The sequence below is a fragment of the Pecten maximus genome, chromosome 1 (assembly GCF_902652985.1).
Source record: "Pecten maximus chromosome 1, xPecMax1.1, whole genome shotgun sequence".
Classification (NCBI taxonomy): domain Eukaryota; kingdom Metazoa; phylum Mollusca; class Bivalvia; order Pectinida; family Pectinidae; genus Pecten; species Pecten maximus.
Genome location: NC_047015.1, coordinates 5,920,859 through 5,948,855, shown reverse-complemented (window position 1 = coordinate 5,948,855; position 27,997 = coordinate 5,920,859). Strand labels below are relative to the sequence as shown.

General features: G+C 37.8%; 1 protein-coding gene across 1 annotated transcript; it reads right to left on the bottom strand.

The window, feature by feature from the left end:
- Nucleotides 1–206: 206 nt before the first annotated feature.
- Nucleotides 207–27,997, bottom strand: LOC117323200 (nose resistant to fluoxetine protein 6-like). Its single transcript, XM_033878259.1, is given in 16 exon segments — nt 207–802; nt 1,201–1,343; nt 2,370–2,556; nt 2,954–3,025; nt 3,027–3,081; nt 5,032–5,154; nt 5,833–5,912; nt 10,167–10,332; nt 11,292–11,384; nt 13,619–13,712; nt 15,031–15,198; nt 18,944–19,122; nt 22,500–22,596; nt 24,547–24,646; nt 26,850–26,995; nt 27,320–27,997. Coding segments are annotated over 16 exon segments (2,439 nt in total). The 5' UTR covers nt 27,936–27,997; the 3' UTR covers nt 207–682.

The following is a 27,997-nucleotide window of genomic DNA, read 5'->3' as shown; positions in this document are numbered from 1 at the left end:
AAATGCCTCTCAGAAACCACGCGACAGAGAACACTGAGGGAGAGCTTGTTATATTACCTGTTATTTTGTGGATAGACAACTAGAACTGTTAGAACGATGTCGGTTTGAAAGATGACTGAAGAAAGGATGCTAGCTGTTTTTAAATCTATAAAAATATGGTAGAGAAATCTATAAAGACTTTTTTAAAGTAACCACAAACAAATCAATATTATACACACATGTATGTGCATTTATTTCAAACGACACTATTCTAATTTCAGCATTCATAGAGCAATATAGTATAGCAGGATATATGTCTGTTTCATCCGACAGGCCATTGTTATCGACAATAATGCAGAAAGGATATAATGAAAAATACATAATATAGACGGCATAAATCCATGTACACCCAGGTAATTCGATCGGACCGCTGCAACAATAATGATATGACTACTGCAATCTTTAATTTTAGCTCAGAATCAATATTTTGAAGATCAGTTTTAGATTTGGTTATTGCTTAATCGCAATCAAGATTTGTAAGGGGAATGTGTACAGGGGAAAACCAAATTACCGAGTTATTTCTTGCTTTTGAACGTTCCTGTATTTTTTCAACATTATTTTTCTGTGACCTACTGTATAACAACAGTTTTCATACGAAGACAACAAACTGAACTATATACATCCTATATCTATTCTAGTCGTATTATTGTTTTCCTCGTCGGAAGATGATTTTCTCTAGCGACATCATTGGAATCTCGAAGGCCAGCGAGGCGGCGATGGCCGTCAGAATGGACAGCATTAATGTCCCAAGGAACGTGAAAGTCTGAAACACAACGTACGCTATTGTAGATAACAACATGTAAACATAGCAAGTCAATATTGATCTAAGAAGCAATGCATTAAATCAGATATATTACAACTTATTTGAATTTAATGTACAATTTGCGTCATATATTATTAAATTTTTTAAACAAATCTTTCGTTTCAAATGGAATATAACTTGAAGGTACGAAATTCCAAGGACTTAAATCATACGTTTAGGTATTGTACACCAATACACAAATATTCTCACAGTTATAAACATTGCGAACTGTAGCGTTCTCCCCTGTTAATTGATTAACCTAATTGGGTATTACCTGGTTTAAGTCAAGTTTGGCATACAAGTACTATACTAAATAGGTAGGTTATCCTGGTATACCTGAAGGCCAAGTATGTACTTACGAATTCCAGAGTAGTGGCGTAAAATGGCTGCCGCAGTGTTTGTAAGTAGTAGTAAATGACGAGTACGTGGGTCAAGTAGATACAATAGCTGAGTCTACCGAGGGGGACGAACAGCTTCCACGACAGAAAGTCGTTAACGAGACCTAGGAAAACATTAGGTTGTAATATAAAATAGTTCAGTCTACCGAGGGGGACGAACAGCTTCCACGACAGAAAGTCGTTAACGATACCTAGGAAAACATTAGGTTGTAATATACAATAGTTCAGTCTACCGAGGGGGACGAACAGCTTCCACGACAGAAAGTCGTTAACGATACCTATGAAAACATTAGGTTGTAATATACAATAGCTGAGTCTACCGAGGGGGACGAACAGCTGTCGTTAACGAGACCAAGGAAAACATTAGGTTGTAATATAAAATAGCTGAGTCCACCGAGGGGGACGAATAAACAATATCTCAACAATTACTTGAGTAAACTCTACCTATACAATGTCTCCTTAACGCTCCCATAACATAACAATCAATTAAATACCCTATTATGTAATTTATATAGGTAACACAACGAGTGCATGTTGCATAACGTATTTATTTTCTTTTTACCTGTTTCTAGCACAATATAAACCCTATTCGAAGGATGAATTGACCTGTTTTGTGTCAACCGGAGTATCACTTAGGGTGTAAGGATTTTACCTAAAGTGAAATACCGCAATCAGTACGCAAAACTAACAAGGGGGGACATGTGTGGAACTATCACAGTTTATTACAAAGCATAACAAAAAATTAGCACGTTTTATCATTTTAAAGCAATAAATTGATACAATTTTTTATAGCAAAATCAATTATCACAAAAACCACATGCTAACAACGTTTTGTGAGCTATAATCTCCGAAAACCAATGCATATTGAATCATGTGATTGTTTCATGCCTTCGGGGTTAAATAACACCACCTAAAGTTGAAAAGTTATATCTAACTGCAATATAACACTTAAGACCGGTGACATGCATTGATTGACAATTCTCCTGTTGTTTTTGCATTATTTTCACGTTACATTTATAATATATATATATATATATACCTCCGTAATGGGGGTTGAGAATGATGCTATTTTTTCGTAACATATTAAGGTTTAAGACATAATAGCAATTGAATAAGCCCTTAAAACGTACCTCCATTGCCGGTGACACAGGCGAAGATAACCCAGCACAAACACATGCCCCATACAGAGCGGTGAACGGCGTTATAAAGCGCGGCCACGCCATTGTCCCACTGGTTTCCGGTCACCGGACCGGATATTCCGTACACCACAACACAAGCGGTAATCGCCATAGCAACCCATATCAACAAGTTGATCGCCTGTAACAACAAAGTAAACAAATTGGCAAAATAACCTTTCTCCCAACATACCTTCCCAAGGATATTTAACAAAACAAAACAAAAGTTTAGAATCTTACAGAAAATGTCATTGCTATTGTACCAGCCATTGGTCTATCCATAAACCCACCTTTGGTACTTTGATATAGGCGTTACTATATCCATACAACCACCTTTGGTATGCTTTACTAGGCGTTAGTATATCCATTGACCCACCTTTGGTATTTTGAACTATCTGTAAACCCATCCTTTGGTAATTTGAACTGACTGTCGGTATATCCATACACCCACCTTTGGTATTTTGATATATGCGTTGGCATTATCCATACACTAACATTTGGTATTTTGATATATGCGTTGGTATTATCCATAAACTAACCTTTGGTATTTTGAATTTGCCATCAGTCCGGTAGATGATGTACCCGGTTACTATGCCAACGATATAAGGTCCCCATGCGACACCAAGGAACTACGTAGTAGTCGTAAAAGTAATGAGTAGTACTTCCCCTGAAATAAAGTAATTGTACACTATATTTATCTTTTAAATTATTGCTACCGTTTCGCTTGGGACCAGAATTTTGCCGTTCTCTGATTGGTGGAGACCTCTCCAACAGGTCTTCACAAAATGAAAAATTAACCTGAAACTGGCGAACTTTGCATGAGAGATTAACTTTTAACCTTCGTTATGAATAGTAATAGGTTCCTGAGATTTCAGAACTTTTGACCAATCACAAAAGAGATTTGTCGATTATTGGTTTATAACCTTTATATAAAAAATAGATGAAAGTACTGCCGGACATGATAGGACACATTTTGGCTGTATTTCGGACACTGACCTATAAAATATAATTGTAAACATACACATAGAATATCATCCAAACCGCCAAGGAGACTCCGGTAAAGATATTCAAGGATGATTGTATGGGAAAATGTGGTAGCAGTATACAGTAAAAATGCACTATTCCGAAATCTTAGGCACCTGTTCTAGTTGTAAACATAGCCAGTTAACCCTACATATTATCTGTATTAAAGTATTCATATTTGTAATCTATAAAAATAAATCTTTTTTCTGAAACCTATTTGAAATTAAACATCTCTATCCGAAAGACAGAATTAATCTTGCCTTGACATATTTTCCTCATTAAGTTTTTCTGCTATCTTACCTCGTCTGCTACGTCTCAAATTTTACTCTAGTGTGTTAAGCCAGGATAATGCTAATCCATAATGAATACATCAATCATAGTATACATGTTTTGCATACCGTATACTGTATAGGAGTTATTTGCATACAAATCAGCCATAGTCAGACGATCCTATTGTGGTCTGCTACCTGACGCTTACTTTGAAAATCCCACTGCCATTGCCCCTCCAGTGAATCACTAGCCTATATCATTTGAGTACTGACGGTAAAACGAAAGCCTTTTATTTCAATTTAATACATTTATAACTCTGTAATATTTGTGATGTTTTTGTGTGATTAGACGTGTTAATTTTCAAACCAATATGATTTTCTGATAGATTAATTACTTCAGCGCTTGGTTAGATTCATGATTAACAAGAGCAAAACCTTGTATCATATATAAAAAACAGTTATTGACTTTTTTAGGTTAATACAAGGAATTTGAAAGGTGATATTTCACTCTACCGGAAATAATTGTATAATATCCGTGCCATTGAAATCGGACAAAGCTACGATTTACTAGTACCATACGCTTCAGGAGGGACTTTTACCTGATGGAGACCTTAATAATGCCAATAATTGTATACCATTTGTAAAAAGCCTTCCCTGACCGTATGATTATTGACGATATTTAGGTTAAAACAAGGAATCGCTAACCTTTGAAAGGCGATATTTCTCTTAGACGAAGGGTTAACAATTCCTTTTATTTACTTTAATGAAGTCAATAAGTGGTTTTTTTTACCATTTTTGAAAACGCTGCCCTGACTGTATAAGATGTTGGGTTGTATAACAAAAGTAGGTCACTTCGTCCGATGTGAAACATTATGATACCATTGATTTTCAATATAAATTCTGAATTTAACATAAGAAGTCATTATTATTAACAATATTGATACTAATTCAAATAACCAGTAACAAACACCAGAATAATATAGAGTTATCGGCATTAAAATGAAGCTTTTCATTTAACGTTACAGAGATGACTACTGTAATAGTACTATTAACATTGATCAGCTTCGCAGGTCGACAACATCATGCTACTACATGTAGTTAGGTGTTCAAAATTATCGTCGTCACATTTTCTCGCCAAATCAATCCAGACTATCTTATATCTCCTTGTCGATTTTTTATAGCACTGTGCCACATCGTTCTTTAAAAAGAATGTTTCAATGACGAAGTGATGGTCAGCCCTATACTCTGACATGATCACAGTGACAAATTGTCTTTTAAACAATATTATACATATATCTAATATTTATATATTCAACTATACATACATGGCGGTAATATCGGTTGATATTATTGTAGGTAGTAGATCATAATAGCTGGACACCACCCCTGTCAATATGGCGATCCCCAACAGAGTCAAAAAGTTTACTGCAAGACCAATCTTCTTGGAGCTGAAACATCAGATTCACGTAAAAAGTATTGTTAAAGAAGCGAATGGCTGCAAGATAAAGTTTTACAATCATGTGAAATAATAGGTCAAATAACATAAATGTTTTAAATCAGGATCGCACGAGCAATCTGTGCAAACATATTTTCTTAAAAAGGAATGTATAAACTGGTTGAAAAAGCTATGTGAGACCAAAATAAATAGATAAATACTGATGACAGATCATCAACTGACGCATTAATAATACATTCCAGATAATACCCTTGTCTTGGCCTTTTATTAATAACCTACAATAAGCGTATGTGCGTTTTGTACAACTCTTTAATATGTAATAATATATGACATATTAAAAAAAGATATGCTTTTTTTAAAACATCACAGACAAATAATGTGGAATGTACGACATACCACGCCTTTGAATATGAACCGTGTAAATAGATTTGTGTGTATCACAGCCACTACCGAGTTAATGAGTGACGCTTCTGTAACTACTATTTATGTATCCTTGTGCCGAAGAATGTCAAATAGGGCAAAGAAATAATAAATAGTGTAAATAACCTCACTATAGATATGCAAGGTTGTAATTAATCTAAACTCTATTAAGTTTCATCTAGAGAAGTGAAAGCTTACACAATACTGTCATCATGTGTGTAAGTGGTATTAGTGAGGAATATATACTTACAAATAAAGAGGCACCAGAAGGAGAGGGCTCACAACGTAAAACTGCATGTCATTGGCCAGATACCACGACCAACCGAAACACTGCAAACAAATGTTTATATGTACAACCTAACATTCCCACGGATTTTCGATAAACGAAGTTCTTGTACCTACTTCTCAATCTATTTATGGTATTTATTCGGACGCTGTTTACTTCAGTAATTCATAGATGTGGATCTTGCAAAATTCTTTTGATTTATCTTGAACATCCACTCCTGAATTTTTCGTTTTTACATCAAACGTTTGATTTCCCTTCTCTTTACACATCCCCCATTCCAAACCCAAGAAACGCATCCGCTCCCATGCAATGAATGTTTTCCTGTTCCATGAAAGGCAAACACCGACATACCTATGGGAACAGGCTGTGTCCCTCTGTTGGCTGACTGAAATACCCATGGGAACAGGCTGTGCTCCTCTGTTGGTTGACTGACATACCTATGGGAACAGGCTGTGCCCCTCTGTTGGCTGACTGACTAACCTATGGGAACAAACTGTGCCCCTCTGTTGGCTGACTGACATACCTATGGGGACAAACTGTGCCCCTCTGTTGGTTGACTGACATACCCATGGGAACAGGCTGTGCCCCTCTGTTGGCTGACTGACTGACATACCCATGGGAACAGGTTGTGCCCCTCTGTTGGTTGACTGACATACTCATGGGAACAGGCTGTGTCCCTCTGTTGGCTGACTGACTGACATACCCATAGAACAGACTGTGTCCCTCTGTTGGCTGACTGACATACCCATGGTAGCAAACTGTGTCCCTCTGTTGGCTGACTGACATATCCATGGGAACAGGCTGTGCCCCTCTGTTGACTGACTGACATACCCAAGGGAACAGGCTGTGTCCCTCTGTTGGCTGACTGACATATCCATGGGAACAGACTGTACTCCTCTGTTGGCTGACTGACATATCCATGGGAACAGGCTGTGCCCCTCTGTTGGCTGACTGACATATCCATGGGAACAGGCTGTGCCCCTCTGTTGGCTGACTGACATATCCATGGGAACAGGCTGTGCCCCTCTGTTGGCTGACTGACATACCCAAGGGAACAGACTGTGCCCCTCTGTTGGCTGACTGACATATCCATGGGAACAGACTGTACTCCTCTGTTGGCTGACTGACATACCCATGGGAACAGACAGTGTATCTCTGTTGGCTGACTGACATACCCATGGGAACAGACTGTGCCCCTCTGTTGGCTGACTGACATACCCATGGGAACAAACTGTGCCCCTCTGTTGGCTGACTGACATACCCATGGGAACAAACTGTGCCCCTCTGTTGGCTGACTGAAATACCCATGTTAGCAAACTGTGTCCCTCTGTTGGCTGACTGACATACCCATAGGAACAAACTGTGCCCCTCTGTTGGCTGACTGACATACCCATGGGAACAAACTGTGCCCCTCTGTTGGCTGACTGACATACCCATGTTAGCAAACTGTGTCCCTCTGTTGGCTGACTGACATACCCATGGGAACAAACTGTGTCCCTCTGTTGGCTGACTGACACACCCATGGGAACAAACTGTGTCCTCTGCTGTCTAACTGACATACCCATGGAAACAAATTGCGTCCCTCTGTTGGCTGACTGACATACCCATGGAAACAAATTGCGTTCTCTGATGGCTGACTGACATACCCATGGAAACAAATTGCGTTCTCTGATGGCTGACGGACATACACATGGAAACAGAATGTGCCCCTCTGTTTGCCAACTGACATACCCCTGGGGACAAACTGTGTCCTCTGTCGGCTGACTGACATACCCATGGGGAAAAACTGTGTCCCTCTGTTGCCTGACTGACATATCCATGGGAACAGACTGTGTCCCTCTGTTGGCTGACTGACATACCCATGGGAAAAAACTGTGTCCCTCTGTTGGCTGACTCTGTTGTGATACCACAGTAATAACACAGTGATACTACAGTGATACCACAGTAATAACACAGTGATACCAGAGTGATACCAGAGTGATACTACAGTGATACCAGAGTGATACCAGAGTGATACTACAGTGGTACCACAGTGATACCACAGTGATACCACAGTGATACCAGAGTGATACTACAGTGATACCACAGTAATAACACAGTGATACCACAGTGATACCACAGTAATAACACAGTGATACCACAGTAATAACACAGTGATACCACAGTAATAACACAGTGATACCACAGTAATAACACAGTGATACCACAGTAATAACACAGTGATACCACGGTGATACCACAGTGATACCACAGTGATACCACAGTAATAACACAGTGATACCACAGTGATACCACAGTAATAACACAGTGATACCACAGTAATAACACAGTGATACCACAGTGATACCAAAGTAATAACACAGTGATACCACAGTGATACCACAGTAATAACACAGTGATACCACAGTAATAACACAGTGATACCACAGTAATAACACAGTGATACCACAGTAATAACACAGTGATACCACAGTGATACCACAGTAATAACACAGTGATACCACAGTGATACCACAGCGATACCACCTTGATACAACAGTGATACAACAATGATTCCACGGTAGTAAAACATTAATGAAACATTGGTAACACAATGGTAAAACAATAATATTTAGACTGTTTTGTAAATGTGTATCGGTGTTGTGTTGGGATATTAAGACTGTTTTGCAAGTATGTGTCTGTGTTGTGTTGGTATATTAGGCTGTTTTGAAAGTGTGAATCTGTGCTGTGTTGTGATTTTTAGACCGTTTTGTAAGTGTGTGTCTGTATTGTGATATTAAGACTGTTTTGTAAGTGTGTGTCTGTATTGTGATATTAAGACTGTTTTGTAAGTGTGTGTCTGTATTGTGATATTAAGACTGTTTTGTAAGTGTGTGTCTGTATTGTGATATTAAGACTGTTTTGTAAGTGTGTGTCTGTATTATGATATTAAGACTGTTTTGTAAGTGTGTGTCTGTATTGTGATATTAAGACTGTTTTGTAAGTGTGTCTGTATTGTGATATTAAGACTGTGTTGTAAGTGTGTGTCTGTGCTGTGTTGTGATATTAAGACTGTGTTGTAAGTGTGTCTGTATTGTGATATTAAGACTGTGTTGTAAGTGTGTCTGTATTGTGATATTAAGACCGTGTTGTAAGTGTGTGTCTGTATTGTGATATTTAGACTGTTTTGTAAGTGTGTGTCTGTATTGTGATATTAAGACCGTGTTGTAAGTGTGTGTCTGTATTGTGATATTAAGACTGTGTTGTAAGTGTGTGTCTGTATTGTGATATTAAGACTGTTTTGTAAGTGTGTGTCTGTATTGTGATATTAAGACTGTTTTGTAAGTGTGTGTCTGTGTTGTGTTGGGATATTTAGGCTGTTTTGAAAGTGTGAATCTGTGCTGTGTTGTGATATTAAGACTGTTTTGTAAGTGTGTGTCTGTGCTGTGTTGTGATATTAAGACTGTGTTGTAAGTGTGTGTCTGTATTGTGATATTAAGACCGTGTTGTAAGTGTGTGTCTGTATTGTGATATTTAGACTGTTTTGTAAGTGTGTGTCTGTATTGTGATATTAAGACTGTGTTGTAAGTGTGTGTCTGTATTGTGATATTAAGACTGTGTTGTAAGTGTGTGTCTGTATTGTGATATTAAGACTGTTTTGTAAGTGTGTGTCTGTGCGGTGTTGTGATATTAAGACTGTGTTGTAAGTGTGTGTCTGTATTGTGATATTAAGACTGTTTTGTAAGTGTGTGTCTGTATTGTGATATTAAGACTGTGTTGTAAGTGTGTGTCTGTGCGGTGTTGTGATATTAAGACTGTGTTGTAAGTGTGTGTCTGTGCGGTGTTGTGATATTAAGACTGTGTTGTAAGTGTGTGTCTGTATTGTGATATTAAGACTGTTTTGTAAGTGTGTGTCTGTATTGTGATATTAAGACTGTGTTGTAAGTGTGTGTCTGTATTGTGGTATTAAGACTGTGTTGTAAGTGTGTGTCTGTGCTGTGTTGTGATATTAAGACTGTGTTGTAAGTGTGTGTCTGTATTGTGATATTAAGACTGTTTTGTAAGTGTGTGTCTGTGCTGTGTTGTGATGTTTAGACTGTGTTGTAAGTGTGTGTCTGTATTGTGATATTAAGACTGTGTTGTAAGTGTGTGTCTGTATTGTGATATTAAGACTGTTTTGTAAGTGTGTGTCTGTGCGGTGTTGTGATATTCAGACCGTTTTGTAAGTGTGATTATCAGGCGGTTTTATATACCATTATTACGACGATTGTGTGACTGCGGCTATAACTGTAGTGTTTATTGTGTGATATTTGGCGTACCATCTCCTTGGAATTGACGAGATTGTTGATATATAGGATATTCGTCCACCAATTCTTACGGCAAAACTTTCCATCCGGACCATCTTTTGAAAAGAAAGGTCCATCTCCAAGATAGCGAAAGAGCGACATATCCAGAAACATCACCAGCATATAGGCAGGGGTAAGTCTGGCGCCGTCAGTAAAACAATAAAAGTATTATATGATACGAGGCCCAAAGGGCCTGCATCGCTCATCTTGATATTTCAGAAATTATTGCCAAATGCCGTAAATTAAGTTGTATTTCAAATATTTTCCTACTTTTTGATTGCCTCTCCCAACAATGGTTAAAACTACAGGAGGGCAAAATCCTGTCAGTCGTTCTTCAAAGAGAAAATATGTCTTTAAGCTTTTTGTTCGCTTGTTTTTTTTGTTTTTTGTTTTTCTTTCGTATTTCCCCTATTGGGTCCCCTTTCTCCCGCCCCAAGGTGTCACTTGATTATTTATTTATAATTCTCGAGACCAAATTTCATTAAAATCCATTTAGTGGTTTAGGACCAGTAAACTTAAAAAGATTTACCTTTTGGCCCAGATGTGAACATATTGGTCATGATGTGAATATATTGGCACAAATGTGAATGTATTGGTCCAAATGTGAATAAATAAGTCCAAATATAAAAATATTGGTCCATATGTGAAATATGTTGGCCAAAATGTGAATATATTGGCCCAAATGTAAATATATGGGTCCAAATTTGAATATATTGGTTCAAATTTGAATATATTGGCCAAAATGTGAATAAATTGGTCCAAATGTGAATATACTGGTCCAGATGTGAATAAATTAGTCCAAATGTGAATAAATTAGTCCAAATGTGAATAAATTAGTCCAAATCTAAATATATGGGTCTAGATGTGAAATATATTGGCCAAATTGAGAATATATTGGTAAAAATGTGAAATATATAAGGCTCATGGAATATAAAATTATCGAACTTAACTGATGTAAATTCTATATTACATAAACACTAAAGTAAAATCCTTCATTAGCCAAACTAGTAAGGTCAAAAAGGAACTATTGCAATAAAGAGGAATAACAGAAAGCTACCATGATAAGGGTTAGATGGCCACAGCAAGGCGACAACCTACCTCCAGATTCGGTGGAAGTAGAACATGAACCAGTTGATACGCCCCTTCTCTCTTTTCATCTCCTTCATGAACAGGTAGGACACCAGAAGTCCACTGTTAACAATAGAACGTCGGCGTATTGTTCTGGTGTTAACCTTTCATGGTATCAATACATGTACGTAACGGTTCATAGGTCATATAATAAACCAGTACTATGACATTACACAATACACAACGGTCCATACGTCATATAATAAACCAGTACTATGACATTACACAATACATAACAGTCCATACGTCATATAATAAACCAGTACTATGACAGTACACAATACATAACAGTCCATACGTCATATAATAAAACAGTACTATGACATTACACAATACATAACGGTCCATACGTCATATAATAAACCAGTACTATGACAGTACACAATACATAACGGTCCATACGTCATATAATAAACCAGTACTATGACATTACACAATACATAACGGTCCATACGTCATATAATAAACCAGTACTATGACAGTACACAATACATAACGGTCCATACGTCATATAATAAACCAGTACTATGACATTACACAATACATAACGGTCCATACGTCATATAATAAACCAGTACTATGACAGTACACAATACATAACAGTCCATACGTCATATAATAAACCAGTACTATGACAGTACACAATACATAACGGTCCATACGTCATATAATAAACCAGTACTATGACATTACACAATACATAACAGTCCATACGTCATATAATAAACCAGTACTATGACATTACACAATACATAACGGTCCATACGTCATATACTAAACCAGTACTATGACATTACACAATACATAACGGTCCATACGTCATATAATAAACCAGTACTATGACAGTACACAATACATAACGGTCCATACGTCATATAATAAACCAGTACTATGACATTACACAATACATAACGGTCCATACGTCATATAATAAACCAGTACTATGACATTACACAATACATAACAGTCCATACGTCATATGATAAACCAGTACTATGACATTACACAATACATAACGGTCCATACGTCATATACTAAACCAGTACTATGACATTACACAATACATAACGGTCCATACGTCATATAATAAACCAGTACTATGACATTACACAATACATAACGGTCCATACGTCATATAATAAACCAGTACTATGACATTACACAATACATAACGGTCCATACGTCATATAATAAACCAGTACTATGACATTACACAATACATAACGGTCCATACGTCATATAATAAACCAGTACTATGACAGTACACAATACATAACGGTCCATACGTCATATAATAAACCAGTACTATGACATTACACAATACATAACGGTCCATACGTCATATAATAAACCAGTACTATGACAGTACACAATACATAACGGTCCATACGTCATATAATAAACCAGTACTATGACATTACACAATACATAACGGTCCATACGTCATATAATAAACCAGTACTATGACATTACACAATACACAACGGTCCATACGTCATATAATAAACCAGTACTATGACAGTACACAATACATAACGGTCCATACGTCATATAATAAACCAGTACTATGACATTACACAATACATAACGGTCCATACGTCATATAATAAACCAGTACTATGACATTACACAATACATAACGGTCCATACGTCATATACTTAACCAGTACTATGACATTACACAATACATAACGGTCCATACGTCATATAATAAACCAGTACTATGACATTACACAATACATAACGGTCCATACGTCATATAATAAACCAGTACTATGACAGTACACAATACATAACGGTCCATACGTCATATAATAAACCAGTACTATGACATTACACAATACATAACAGTCCATACGTCATATAATAAACCAGTACTATGACATTACACAATACATAACAGTCCATACGTCATATAATAAACCAGTACTATGACATTACATAAAACACAACGGTCCATGCGTCATATAAACAATACGTACCTGAGATAGAAGACAGTGAGCCTTGATGACGTAAACAATACGTACCTGTGATAGAAGACAGTGACACTTGATGACGTAAACAATACGTACCTGTGATAGAAGACAGTGACACTTTATGCCGTAAACAATACGTACCTGTGATAGAAGACAGTGACACTTTATGCCGTAAACAATACATACCTGTGATAGAAGACAGTGACACTTTATGCCGTAAACAATACGTACCTGTGATAGAAGACAGTGACACTTAATGACGTAAACAATACGTACCTGTGATAGAAGACAGTGACACTTTATGCCGTAAACAATACATACCTGAGAGTGAAGAAGGAATCGACAGACAGTAGACCATTTGCTAGAGCTATTGATGTCCAGTTGCCGAGGAAGTCCGGAACGAATGTCTTGTTTTCTGAATCAACAACATATTGATGTAATTATACTATTTGTCAGGATACTCCTTACTACAATGTGTACTATTGAGGTTACTCAACTGTGACAGGTCATTCATACACGTGTAGTGCAGGTGTTGTCACCCACGTGAGTTTAGAAAACTGGTTTGGCAAGTATAGGGGACTATAGGGTGTCTCAATCAACTCAGGTAGGTGTGAAATTCATGCTATGCATGCTGGTTCAATGTATTTTATAAGGAGCCCAAGGTAGGGTGGGGTAGTACCAGACATAACGTTGACGAGGAAGGTTGTCTTGGCGCTCACCTCTACAATGCAAGTGCTGGGAGGCAAGGGCTGCATGACTGAAAATTCAACTCTATATGTATAAGCTTTGTGCTAATGATGGCTGTGTGCAAAGTTATGCGCTTCGAAACTGTTGAACGTTGAAGACACTAGTAGTTGTCATGTACGGGTAAAGGATAAAACGTGCTATTTATCATTATTAAAATCTGTAACAACAATAAGAATCAAGTACATGGGATAGTTTGACAATACTATTGTGTAGCATCAACTGTTGTCAAGGTTAACATTCAATATTTGTTCCAATTGATGTATGCATGCTTCCTACTGAAATAATTCTGTTCCTCGGACTGGTCATCTACACGACGATTCTGTCCCTCTGACTGGTCATCTACACGACGATTCTGTCCCTCTGACTTGTCATCTACACGACGATTCTGTCCCTCTGACTGGTCATCTACACGACGATTCTGTCCCTCTGACTGGTCATCTACACGACGATTCTGTCCCTCTGACTGGCAATCTACACGACGATTTTGTCCCTCTGACTGGTCATCTACACGACGATTCTGTCCTGACTGGTCATATACACGACGATTCTGTCCCTCTGACTGGTCATCTACACGACGATTCTGTCCCTCTGACTGGTCATCTACACGAAGATTCTGTCCTGACTGGTCATCTACACGAAGATTCTGTCCCTCTGACTGGTCATCTACACGACGATTCTGTCCCTCTGACTGGCAATCTACACGACGATTTTGTCCCTCGGACTGGTCATCTACACGACGATTCTGTCCTGACTGGTCATCTACACGACGATTCTGTCCCTCTGACTGGTCATCTACACGACGATTCTGTCCTTCTGACTAGTTATCTATACGGCAATTCCGTACATTTTATTTAAATTTTTAAATGCAATTTTTAGAAAATGTGTGATGGACTTCCAATTTAATGACAAAATATCAGTTCAAATCTTCACCATTTTCAAAATATCAGTGTTGTCATGATTAAAATCTAAACATTCTCGTTACTTACGCATAGCGGACTGACCAAACCCAAAGGTATGTCCTAGAACCACCCAGGAAATACTCAGAAATCGAATTCCGTTGACGGCACTTAGGGCGCCACTTGCTTGTTCTGTGTTCATCAACTTTCGGATATTTGTGTACACCGAAAACGACGAGGCCAGTCTCGGTAGTATACCTTCATTATTAAAGAAAATGATATGAGCTATTCGAAATGAATCACTTCAATCTGAAACATTGATAACAGAAAATGTAAGATAAAGATACACTTTAAACTTATTATTCAAAAGAAATATTTCAAAACTTTCAACTCTGCGATAAATGTCTATGTTCCTCAAAATATGTGAGATCGATCACACGTTACAGTGTATGTACCCTGTTGTAATAGTGGTGTGTACCCTGTTGTAGTAGTGGTGTGTATCCGGTTGTAATAGTGGTGTGTACCCTGTTGTAATAGTGATGTGTACCCTGTTGTAATAGTGATGTGTACCCTGTTGTAATAGTGGTGTGTACCCTGTAGTAATAGTGTATGTACCCTGTTGTAATAGTGGTGTGTACCCTGTTATAATAGTGGTGATACGCTGTTGCAATAGCGTTGTGTACTCTGTTGTAATAGTGGTGTGTACCCTGTTGTAAGAGTGGTGTTTACCCTGTTGTAATAGTGTTGTGTACCCTGTTGTAATAGTGGTGTGTACCCTGTTGTAATAGTGTTGTGTACCCTGTTGTAATAGTGGTGTGTACCCTGTTGTAATAGTGTTGTGTACCCTGTTGTAATAGCGTTGTGTACTCTGTTGTAATAGTGGTGTGTACCCTGTTGTAATAGTGTTGTGTACCCTGTTGTAATAGTGGTGTGTACCCTGTTGTAGTAGTGGTGTGTACCCTGTTGTAATAGTGGTGTGTACCCTGTTGTAATAGTGTTGTGTACTCTGTTGTAGTAGTGGTGTGTACCCTGTTGTAATAGTGTTGTGTACCCTGTTGTAATAGTGGTGTGTACCCTGTTGTAATAGTGATGTGTATCCTGTTGTAATAGTGGTGTGTACCCTGTTGTAATAGTGGTGTGTACCCTGTTGTAATAGTGTTGTGTACACTGTTGTAATAGTGGTGTGTATCCTGTTGTAGTAGTGGTGTGTATCCTGTTGTAATAGTGGTGTGTATCCTGTTGTAATAGTGTTGTGTATCCTGTTGTAATAGTGTTGTGTACCCTGTTGTAATAGTGTTGTGTATCCTGTTGTAATAGTGGTGTGTACCCTGTAGTAATAATGGTGTGTACCCTGTTGTAATAGTGGTGTGTACCCTGTTGTAGTAGTGTTGTGTACCCTGTTGTAATAATGGTGTGTACCCTGTTGTAATAGTGATGTGTACCCTGTTGTAATAGTGATGTGTACCCTGTTGTAATAGTGGTGTGTACCCTGTAGTAATAGTGTATGTACCCTGTTGTAATATTGTTTTGTACTCTGTTTTAATAGTGGTGTGTACCCTGTTGTAAGAGTGGTGTGTACCCTGTTGTAATAGTGTTGTGTACCCTGTTGTAATAGTGGTGTGTACCCTGTAGTAATAGTGTATGTACCCTGTTGTAATAGTGGTGTGTACCCTGTTATAATAGTGGTGATACGCTGTTGCAATAGTGTTGTGTACTCTGTTGTAATAGTGGTGTGTACCCTGTTGTAATAGTGTTGTGTACCCTGTTGTAATAGTGGTGTGTACCCTGTTGTAGTAGTGGTGTGTACCCTGTTGTAATAGTGGTGTGTACCCTGTTGTAATAGTGGTGTGTACCCTGTTGTAATAGTGTATGTACCCTGTTGTAATAGTGGTGTGTACCCTGTTGTAGTAGTGGTGTGTACCCTGTTGTAATAGTGGTGTGTACCCTGTTGTAATAGTGGTGTGTACCCTGTTGTAATAGTGGTGTGTACCCTGTTGTAATAGTGTATGTACCCTGTTGTAATAGTGGTGTGTACCCTGTTATAATAGTGGTGATACGCTGTTGCAATAGTGTTGTGTACTCTGTTGTAATAGTGGTGTGTACCCTGTTGTAATAGTGTTGTGTACCCTGTTGTAATAGTGGTGTGTACCCTGTTGTAGTAGTGGTGTGTACCCTGTTGTAATAGTGGTGTGTACCCTGTTGTAATAGTGGTGTGTACCCTGTTGTAGTAGTGGTGTGTACCCTGTTGTAATAGTGTTGTGTACCCTGTTGTAATAGTGGTGTGTATCCTGTTGTAAGAGTAGTGTGTACCCTGTTGTAATAGTGGTGTGTATCCTGTTGTAGTAGTGGTGTGTATCCTGTTGTAGTAGTGGTGTGTATCCTGTTGTAGTAGTGGTGTGTATCCTGTTGTAAAAGTGGTGTGTATCCTGTTGTAATAGTGGTGTGTACCCTGTTGTAATAGTGGTGTGTATCCTGTTGTAGTAGTGGTGTGTACCCTGTTGTAATAGTGGTGTGTACCCTGTTGTAGTAGTGGTGTGTACATTGTTGCAATGGTGTTGTGAACACCGTTTTAATAGTGGTGTATATCCTGTTGTAGTAGTGGTGTGTACCCTGTTGTTGTAATGGTGTGTACCCTGTTGTAATGGTGTTGTGTACACTGTTGTAATAGTGGTGTATATCCTGTTGTAGTAGTGGTGTGTATCCTGTTGTAGTAGTGGTGTGTACCCTGTTGTAGTAGTGGTGTGTACCCTGTTGTAGTAGTGATGTGTACCCTGTTGTAGTAGTGGTGTGTACCCTGTTGTAATAGTGGTGTGTATCCTGTTGTAGTAGTGGTGTGTACCCTGTTGTAATAGTGGTGTGTACCCTGTTGTAATAGTGGTGTGTACCCTGTTGTAATAGTGGTGTGTACCCTGTTGTAATAGTGGTGTGTACCCTGTAGTAATAGTGGTGTGTACCCTGTTGTAGTAGTGGTGTGTACCCTGTTGTAGTAGTGGTGTGTACCCTGTTGTAGTAGTGTTGTGTACACTGTTGTAATGGTATTGTGTACACTGTTGTAGTAGTGGTGTATATCCTGTTGTAATAGTGGTGTGTACCCTGTTGTAGTAGTGGTGTGTACCCTGTTGTAGTAGTGTTGTGTACACTGTTGTAATAGTGGTGTGTACCCTGTTGTAGTAGTGGTGTGTACCCTGTTGTAGTAGTGTTGTGTACACTGTTGTAATGGTGTTGTGTACACTGTTGTAATAGTGGTGTGTACCCTGTTGTAGTAGTGGTGTGTACCCTGTTGTAGTAGTGGTGTGTACCCTGTTGTAGTAGTGGTGTGTACACTGTTGTAATGGTATTGTGTACCCTGTTGTAATAGTGGTGTGTATCCTGTTGTAATAGTGTTGTGTACACTGTTGTAATAGTGGTGTGTATCCTGTTGTAGTAGTGGTGTGTATCCTGTTGTAATAGTGGTGTGTATCCTGTTGTAATAGTGTTGTGTATCCTGTTGTAATAGTGTTGTGTACCCTGTTGTAATAGTGTTGTGTATCCTGTTGTAATAGTGGTGTGTACCCTGTAGTAATAATGGTGTGTACCCTGTTGTAATAGTGGTGTGTACCCTGTTGTAGTAGTGGTGTGTACCCTGTTGTAATAGTGTTGTGTACCCTGTTGTAATAGTGTTGTGTACCTGTTGTAGTAGTGGTGTGTACCCTGTTGTAATAGTGGTGTGTATCCTGTTGTAATAGTGTATGTACCCTGTTGTAATGGTATTGTGTACCCTGTTGTAGTAGTGGTGTGTACCCTGTTGTAATAGTGTTGTGTACCCTGTTGTAATAGTGTTGTGTACCTGTTGTAATAGTGTATGTAACCTGTTGTAATGGTATTGTGTACCCTGTAGTAATAGTGGTGTGTACCCTGTTGTTGTAATGGTGTGTATCCTGTTATAAAACAGAAGTGTGTGATCTGTTTCGAATTACCGCGAGTAACATGTTGTAATTAGTCGTTTCCAGACAGCAATGAATACCTTGTTGTTTTGTTTTTTTAGGTTTCTCTTCCAGATCTCCGTTCACATGGTATTTGTTCTCGGATGCAACTCCATTCTCTTTCGGGGTCGTCTCACGAGACTGTTTCTGATAATGATTGTACAGTAAGTCGAATAAAGTCGACAGGGCCATCAGAGCAATAAACACTCCAAACACTGTACTGTAAATAGAAACAGGGTGATGACAATAATCAGACAGCACGCTGGAATGTACACAACCCACACTGTAATAAACAAAACCCTGTAATCTGATGTATACCACACACTGTACTGTACACATCACACATTGTAACGTACACACCACACATTGTAACGTACACACCACACATTGTAACGTACACACCACACATTGTAACGTACACACCACACATTGTACTTTACACACTACAAATTGTACTGTACACACCACTCACTGTACTGTTCAAAACAAAACCCTGTAATCTGATGTATACCACACACTGTACTGTACACACCACACACTGTACTGTACACATCACACACTGTACTGTACACATCACACATTGTACTGTACACATCACACACTGTACTGTACAAAACGAAACCCTGTACTCTACTGTATACAACACACACTGCACTTTACACATCATACACTGTACTGTACACACCACCCACTATACTGTACACACCATAAACTATACTGTACACACCACACATTGTACTGTACACACCACAAAATATACTGTACACACCACAAAATATACTGTACATACCCCAAACCGTACTATACAAAACAACACCCTGTACTCTACTTTATACAACACACACTGTAATGTACACATCACACACTGTACTGTACACACCACTCATCGTACCGTACACACCACACACTGTACTGTACACACCATACACTGTACTGTAAACACCACACTCTGTACTGTAAACACCACACACTGTACTGTACATAACACACATTGTACTGTACACACCACACACTGTACTGTACACACCAGACACTTTACTGTACACACCACACACTGTACTGTACACACCAGACAGTTTACTGTACACACCACAGACTGTACTGTAAACATAACACTCTATACTGTACACAACACACATTGTACTGTACACACCACACACTGTACTGTACAAAACGAAACCCTGTACTCTACTGTATACAACACACACTGCACTTTACACATCATACACTGTACTGTACACACCACACACTGTACTGTAAACACAACACTCTATACTGTACACACCACACACTGTACTGTACACACCACACACTGTACTGTACACATCTCACACTATACTGTACACACCACACACTGTACTGTACACAACACACATTGTACTGTATACACCACACACTGTACTATAAATACCACACGCTGTACTGTACACACCAGACACTTTACTGTACACACCAAACACTATACTGTACATACTACAAACTAAATTGTACACATTACACACTGTATTGTACACATCACACACAGTACTGTACACACCCAACACTGTACTGTACACACCACACATTGTACTGTGCACACCACACATTGTACTGTGCACACCACAAACTATACTATACACACCACACACTGTACTGTACACACCACAAACTATACTGTACACACCACACATTGTACTGTACACACCACAAAATATACTGTACACACCACAAAATATACTGTACACACCCCAAACCGTACTATACAAAACAACACCCTGTACTCTACTTTATACAACACACACTGTAATGTACACATCACACACTGTACTGTACACACCACTCATCGTACCGTACACACCACACACTGTACTGTACACACATACACTGTACTGTAAACACCACACTCTGTACTGTAAACACCACACACTGTACTGTACATAACACACATTGTACTGTACACACCACACACTGTACTGTACACACCAGACACTTTACTGTACACACCACACACTGTACTGTACACACCAGACAGTTTACTGTACACACCACAGACTGTACTGTAAACATAACACTCTATACTGTACACAACACACATTGTACTGTACACACCACACACTGTACTGTACAAAACGAAACCCTGTACTCTACTGTATACAACACACACTGCACTTTACACATCATACACTGTACTGTACACACCACACACTGTACTGTAAACACAACACTCTATACTGTACACACCACACACTGTACTGTACACACCACACACTGTACTGTACACATCTCACACTATACTGTACACACTACACACTGTACTGTACACAACACACATTGTACTGTATACACCACACACTGTACTATAAATATCACACGCTGTACTGTACACACCAGACACTTTACTGTACACACCAAACACTTACATACTACAAACTAAATTGTACACATTACACACTGTATTGTACACATCACACACAGTACTGTACACACCCAACACTGTACTGTACACACCACACATTGTACTGTGCACACCACACATTGTACTGTGCACACCACAAACTATACTATACACACCACACATTGTACTGTTCACACCCCAAACCGTACTATACAAAACAAAACCCTGTACTCAACTGTATTCAACACAAACTGTAATGTACACATCACACACTGTACTGTACACACCCCACACTGTACTGTATACACCACACACTGTACTGTACACACCCCACATTGTACTGTATACACCAGACGTTGTACTGTACACACCACACACTGTACTGTACACACCCCACACTGTACTGTACACACCCCACACTGTACTGTATACACCACACATTGTACTGTACACACCACACATTGTAATGTACACACCACACATTGTACTGTACACACCACACACTGTACTGTACACACCACACACTATACTGTACACATCACACACTGTACTGTACACACCACACATTGTACTGTACACACCACACATTGTACTGTACACACCACACATTGTAATGTACACACCACACATTGTACTGTACACACCACACATTGTAATGTACACACCACACATTGTAATGTACACACTACACATTGTACTGTACACACCACACACATTGTACTATACACACCACAAAATATACTGTACACATCACACACTGTACTGTACATAATATACACTGTACTGTAATCAGAAACAGTATAAGGACAGTGTCACACATTTCACCAAGTACCAATATAGACCAAACAATTGTTGATCGTTCTTCTTTAAGTACAAATCAGAAGCTATATAGCATGACAGTGTTCATGTAAAAATCGAACGTTTCTCATTAATTCTGACGAGTCACACATTGTCCTATTATTACAAGATACTTCCTGAAATATTGCTATATATCGATTAATTTGAGTTGATAATTGACTGGATATACATTATTCAGAACTGATCAAAGCTTTTACTACAAGGTTGATATGATTGAGTGATGGAAACTTTGACGTCATCCTTATATTCAGTATATGCTATCGTCGTGACATCATGCTAGCGTCACAGTAATGACGTCATACACTGAATCTAGCCAATACATCATATTGACGTAACGTTACGATATCCACTGCCGTCATACTTACAATCCTGCTATACCAACGGCGTCATACTCCAGATCTTCTGAACATTCCACTGAGGATGCCTGGAGTTTAGACTGTCCAAGTGGCACCATTCTTAACACTGCGAAAAGGATGACAGCGTATAAGGTAAAATACGTATAGACACATCTACGTGTATTTAACTTTACTTTGAATTACAACCCAAACTGAATTACCACTGTCGATCACAGCAATCTACATACAATCACAGATAATAAAATCGGAATAACATTATAGATCATGACAATCGATCTACCAATATAGATAATGGACCGGTATACCATTTATAAATACCGACAACAGATATACCGATATAGATCACGACAATTGGTATACCACTATACCGACAATCGGTATACCACTACAGATACCGCGATCGGTATACCACTATTGTTACCGACAATCGGTATACCACTATATATACCGACAATCGGTATACCACTATATATACCGACAATCGGTATACCACTATATATACCGACAATCGGTATACCACTATATATACCGACAATCGGTATACCACTATATATACCTACAATCGGTATACCACTATATATACCAACAATCGGTATACCACTATATATACCGACAATCGGTATACCACTATATATACCTACAATCGGTATACCACTATATATACCGACAATCGGTATACCACTCTATATACCGACAATCGGTATACCACTATAAATACCGACAATCGGTATACCACTATATATACCGACAATCGGTATACCACTATATATATCGACAATTGGTATACCACTATATATACCGACAATCGGTATACCACTACATATACCGACAATCGGTATACCACTACATATACCGACAATCGGTATACCACTATATATACCGACAATCAGTATACCACTCTATATACCGACAATCGGTATACTACTATAAATACCGACAATCGGTATACCACTATATATATCGACAATCGGTATACCACTCTATATACCGACAATCGGTATACCACTATATATACCTACAATCGGTATACCACTATATATACCGACAATCGGTATACCACTATATATATCGACAATCGGTATACCACTATAGATACCGACAATCGGTATACCACTCTATATACCGACAATCGGTATACCACTATAGATACCGACAATCGGTATACCACTCTATATACCGACAATCGGTATACCACTCTATATACCGACAATCGGTATACCACTCTATATATCGACAATCGGTATACCACTATATATACCGACAATCGGTATACCACTATATATACCGACAATCGGTATACCACTATAGATACCGACAATCGGTATACCACTATAGATACCGACAATCGGTATACCACTATATATATCGACTATCGGTATACCACTCTATATACCGACAATCGGTATACCACTATATATATCGACAATCGGTATACCACTATATATATCGACAATCGGTATACCACAATATATACCGACAATCGGTATACCACTATATATATCGACAATCGGTATACCACTATATATACCGACAATCGGTATACCACTATATATACCGACAATCGGTATACCACTATAGATACCGACAATCGGTATACCACTCTATATACCGACAATCGGTATACCACTATATATATCGACAATTGGTATACCACTCTATATACCGACAATCGGTATACCACTATATATACCGACAATCGGTATACCACTATAGATACTGACAATCGGTATACCACTATAGATACCGAAATCGGTATACCACTCTATATACCGACAATCGGTATACCACTATAGATACCGACAATCGGTATACCACTATAGATACCGACAATCGGTATACCACTATATATACCGATTGTCGGTATACCACTCTATATACCGACAATCGGTATACCACTAGATATATCGACAATTGGTATACCACTCTATATACCGACAATCGGTATACCACTATATATACCGACAATCGGTATACCACTATATATACCGACAATCGGTATTTCTGTAGAGCATGGCATTTGATATATATGTATAACGTTGTAGAATGTTATACTTACAGATATTCACCACCTTTTGCGATTCAATTGAAGTGCAGCTGTCAGGAATACAAATCCCCATTCTTACCGTGATGCCTCCCGGAATAGGACTGGCTGTTCCCTAATGGTGAAATTTTTTTTTTTTAAATTTTTAAATTTTTTTCAAGATTTTTTTCATAAATACAAAACATTTGAAACATATATGCACACACATTCTCACACTTACACCCACAGTAACTACACATCATCATCATCATCATCATCATCATCATCATCATCATCATCCTCATATCATCATCAAACATCATCATCATCATCATCATCATCATCATCATCATCATCACCCTCATCACCATCCATTCATCATCATCATCATCATCATCATCATCATCATCAAAAGAGTCACACTTAATCATCATCATCTATCATGATATCATCATCCATACTTAAATTATTATCATTTTTTTCATCACAATAAAACATCATCATCTTTATCATCACACAAAAAACATCATCTTCATCACGATTATTTTAAGCTTGAACCACAAGCCTCACATTTACTTATATCATTTACATATTAACACGCATTTAGATCTAGGACAGGTTTCCATTTCTTCCAATTGAGTTCAAATTGCCTTTTAATTTTCTCACTTTTACTGTAATTTATATATTGTTGAATAAAAAAATGATCTTTGATGACATTAATAAGCTCATTAAGATTTAAAGAGATGCTGAGACATCTAGTTTTATAAATATAATGCTTGATAAGAATTAAAATTTCGTTATCAACATTACTGCAGTACTGTGATACTATACCAAACAGGAAGGATTCTTTATTGTAAGCAAACGGAATTAAAAGTATATAAAGTAGTGCTTCAAATCTCTGTAATAGTGACTGAACCTCTTGGCATTCCCATAAGCAATGCACTATTGTTTCACGCTCCATACAACATAAGTTACATAAAATACTAGGACTTAAGTTTATTTTAAAAATGAAAGTGTTTGTTACCAAAATATGGTGTATAATTCTCACTTGGAACCACTGTAATTTAGAACTTTTGGTAACTATAAAAGGAAGTTTGAATATTTTGGCCCATTTATTTTGATCAATAATGAATTCTTGGTTCCATTTTCTTGTTCCAGTACGTATGGATATTGGCGCAATAAGACATTTGTAAAAATCTTTTGAACCCTTTTCACTCTTCAAAAAGCGTTTGATAGCTGAAACTAGTCCATGGTATTGGAGAAAATTTGTGTTTATAGTTCGAAAATTATGTCTGAACTCTCCAAAAGAAAGAAAAGCTAAATTATCTGAATCTTTAATTAAATCATTTATTGTTAATATGCCCACATCAAACCAGTTTTGATAAAAAACATACTTGTTGTTTACCTTGATATCATTATTATACCAGATGGGTGATTTTAAAATTGAGTCTGGTTTTGGAAGCCTAATAGAATCTGAATTATTAAGACTATTTTTAAAATGATTTAAACACATCCCTCCAAAAAAAAGTTTTTACAATTGGATCTACACAAATCAATATATTCCTTTCCACAGTTACATAGTTTTCTAAAATCAACATATGTATTTAAAATTAATTTCCACTTACCAGGTGAGTGAAATAATCTTCTTACCAAACCTAACTTCAGAGAGTCAATAAAAGAATGAACATCAATCATCTTTAAACCCCAATCAATATAGTCTTGAATAACAAGATCTTTTTTTTATTTTATCACATTTACTATTCCATAAAAAATTAGAATCAGAGAATTTAACTGGGCAATCATCTTTTCTGAAGGATTTGGCAAAGTAATGAACAAATAGTTAAGTTGTGAAATCAACAGAGATTTAATAATATTAATCTTACCTAATGGTGTCAAATTCCTTCTTTTCCATAAGTTAATAACAGATTTAAGTTTTACAATTTTTTTGTCAAAATTCATTTTAGGAATTTTATCCAGATCAACAGAAAATTCTATCCCTAAGAAAGTGAAATTGTGTTGTCTCCACAACAGATTTACTTCAGGCAAAAACGTTTCTTCACTATATTTCCTACTTCCTATCCATATCACCTGAGATTTAGTAGAATTAATTCTTAGACCAGATATCTTAATGGTGAAAACTTATACTGGAAATTAAAAAAAAAGTTCCGAGGATGTAGCCAAATTCATTTGATAGAACATGCAGTTGGTAAGAAGGACGCTATGCATCACTGTTCATAGATGTCATACTTTCGTAGGACTGAGATATTTCCTTCGGTAGGTGGATTAATTATTAGTAGATTGAATGAAAGAAGCATGAATGTATGAATAAACTAACGAACCAATAAGTCTGTGAGTGGAAGAGACGCTGTGCAATATTTTCCATCAAACTTCCCGGCATTCACCGCCAGACACTCGTCAAAGGAACCAGTCCACGCCACGTTACCATCAAGAAGTCCCGACGGAATTTTACCTGCTGCATCTACCACTACAATTAAACCATTGTTTTAGTACCTATCACTACAATCAAACCATTGTTTTAGTATCTATCACTACAATTAAACCATTGTTTATGTGTCTATCACTTAAATCGAGCCATTCTGTATATAGACAAAAACACATTATTTGTGTTGTATCTATCACTTCAATCAAATCATTCATGTGTCAGATCATTTTAAAATCCCGCAATACACTTTTCCATTCCTTTTTGCGTACCTAGTTTGTTAGTGTCTACACATCTTTGCGGGCTTTTGAAAAAAATGACTATGTCATACGTAAATATAATATCAAGACACTTAAATAGTTAACTTACTTTTTATCGCCCATTGTTCCCTTTTCATGAGTTCCGAGACAAGAAATTGTAAGTGGCTGTAGCACTGAGGACCAATGTTTTGTTCCAATTCCTCAGTGACATTCCGGATTTCGTTTGAGATGTTCCCGAGCAATCCCGCATACTGAGAAAGTCCTTGTAGGTTGGTGGAGCCAGAACCTGGTCCTAGTAACTGGAGGACTTTTTGTAGATTTTCAGGGGTCATGATAGAGATAGGAAACGACACATTGTTAGATTTAATGAAATCTCCGATTTGTTTCTCAATTACATTTAGATATTTTGGATTTTGAAGAAAGCTTTGAAAATCTTGCCAATATTTAGGAAGCTGGTTTCCTGCTGCTGTTGTGAAGTTGCTGACTACGTTGGTGTTCGGTATTGGTCCATTTGTGGCACTGGAAGTTGTGTTTTCAGTACCATTGTTGGTATTAGGGATCCCTGGTATTGGTCCATAAGTGGCACCGGAAGTTGTGTTTTCAGTACCACTGTTGGTTTGAGGGATCCCTGGTAATACACCACTTGTGGAAGTATCAGTAAGCGTTCGATCAACCAAAAATGTCGCGAAGACAATTAGAACTACAATATGTTTGTAAATATACATTTTCTTGCTGGTTCTCTATATCAATATGTGTTGTCCTTCTAGCTCGGTAAACTGGTAGTCCC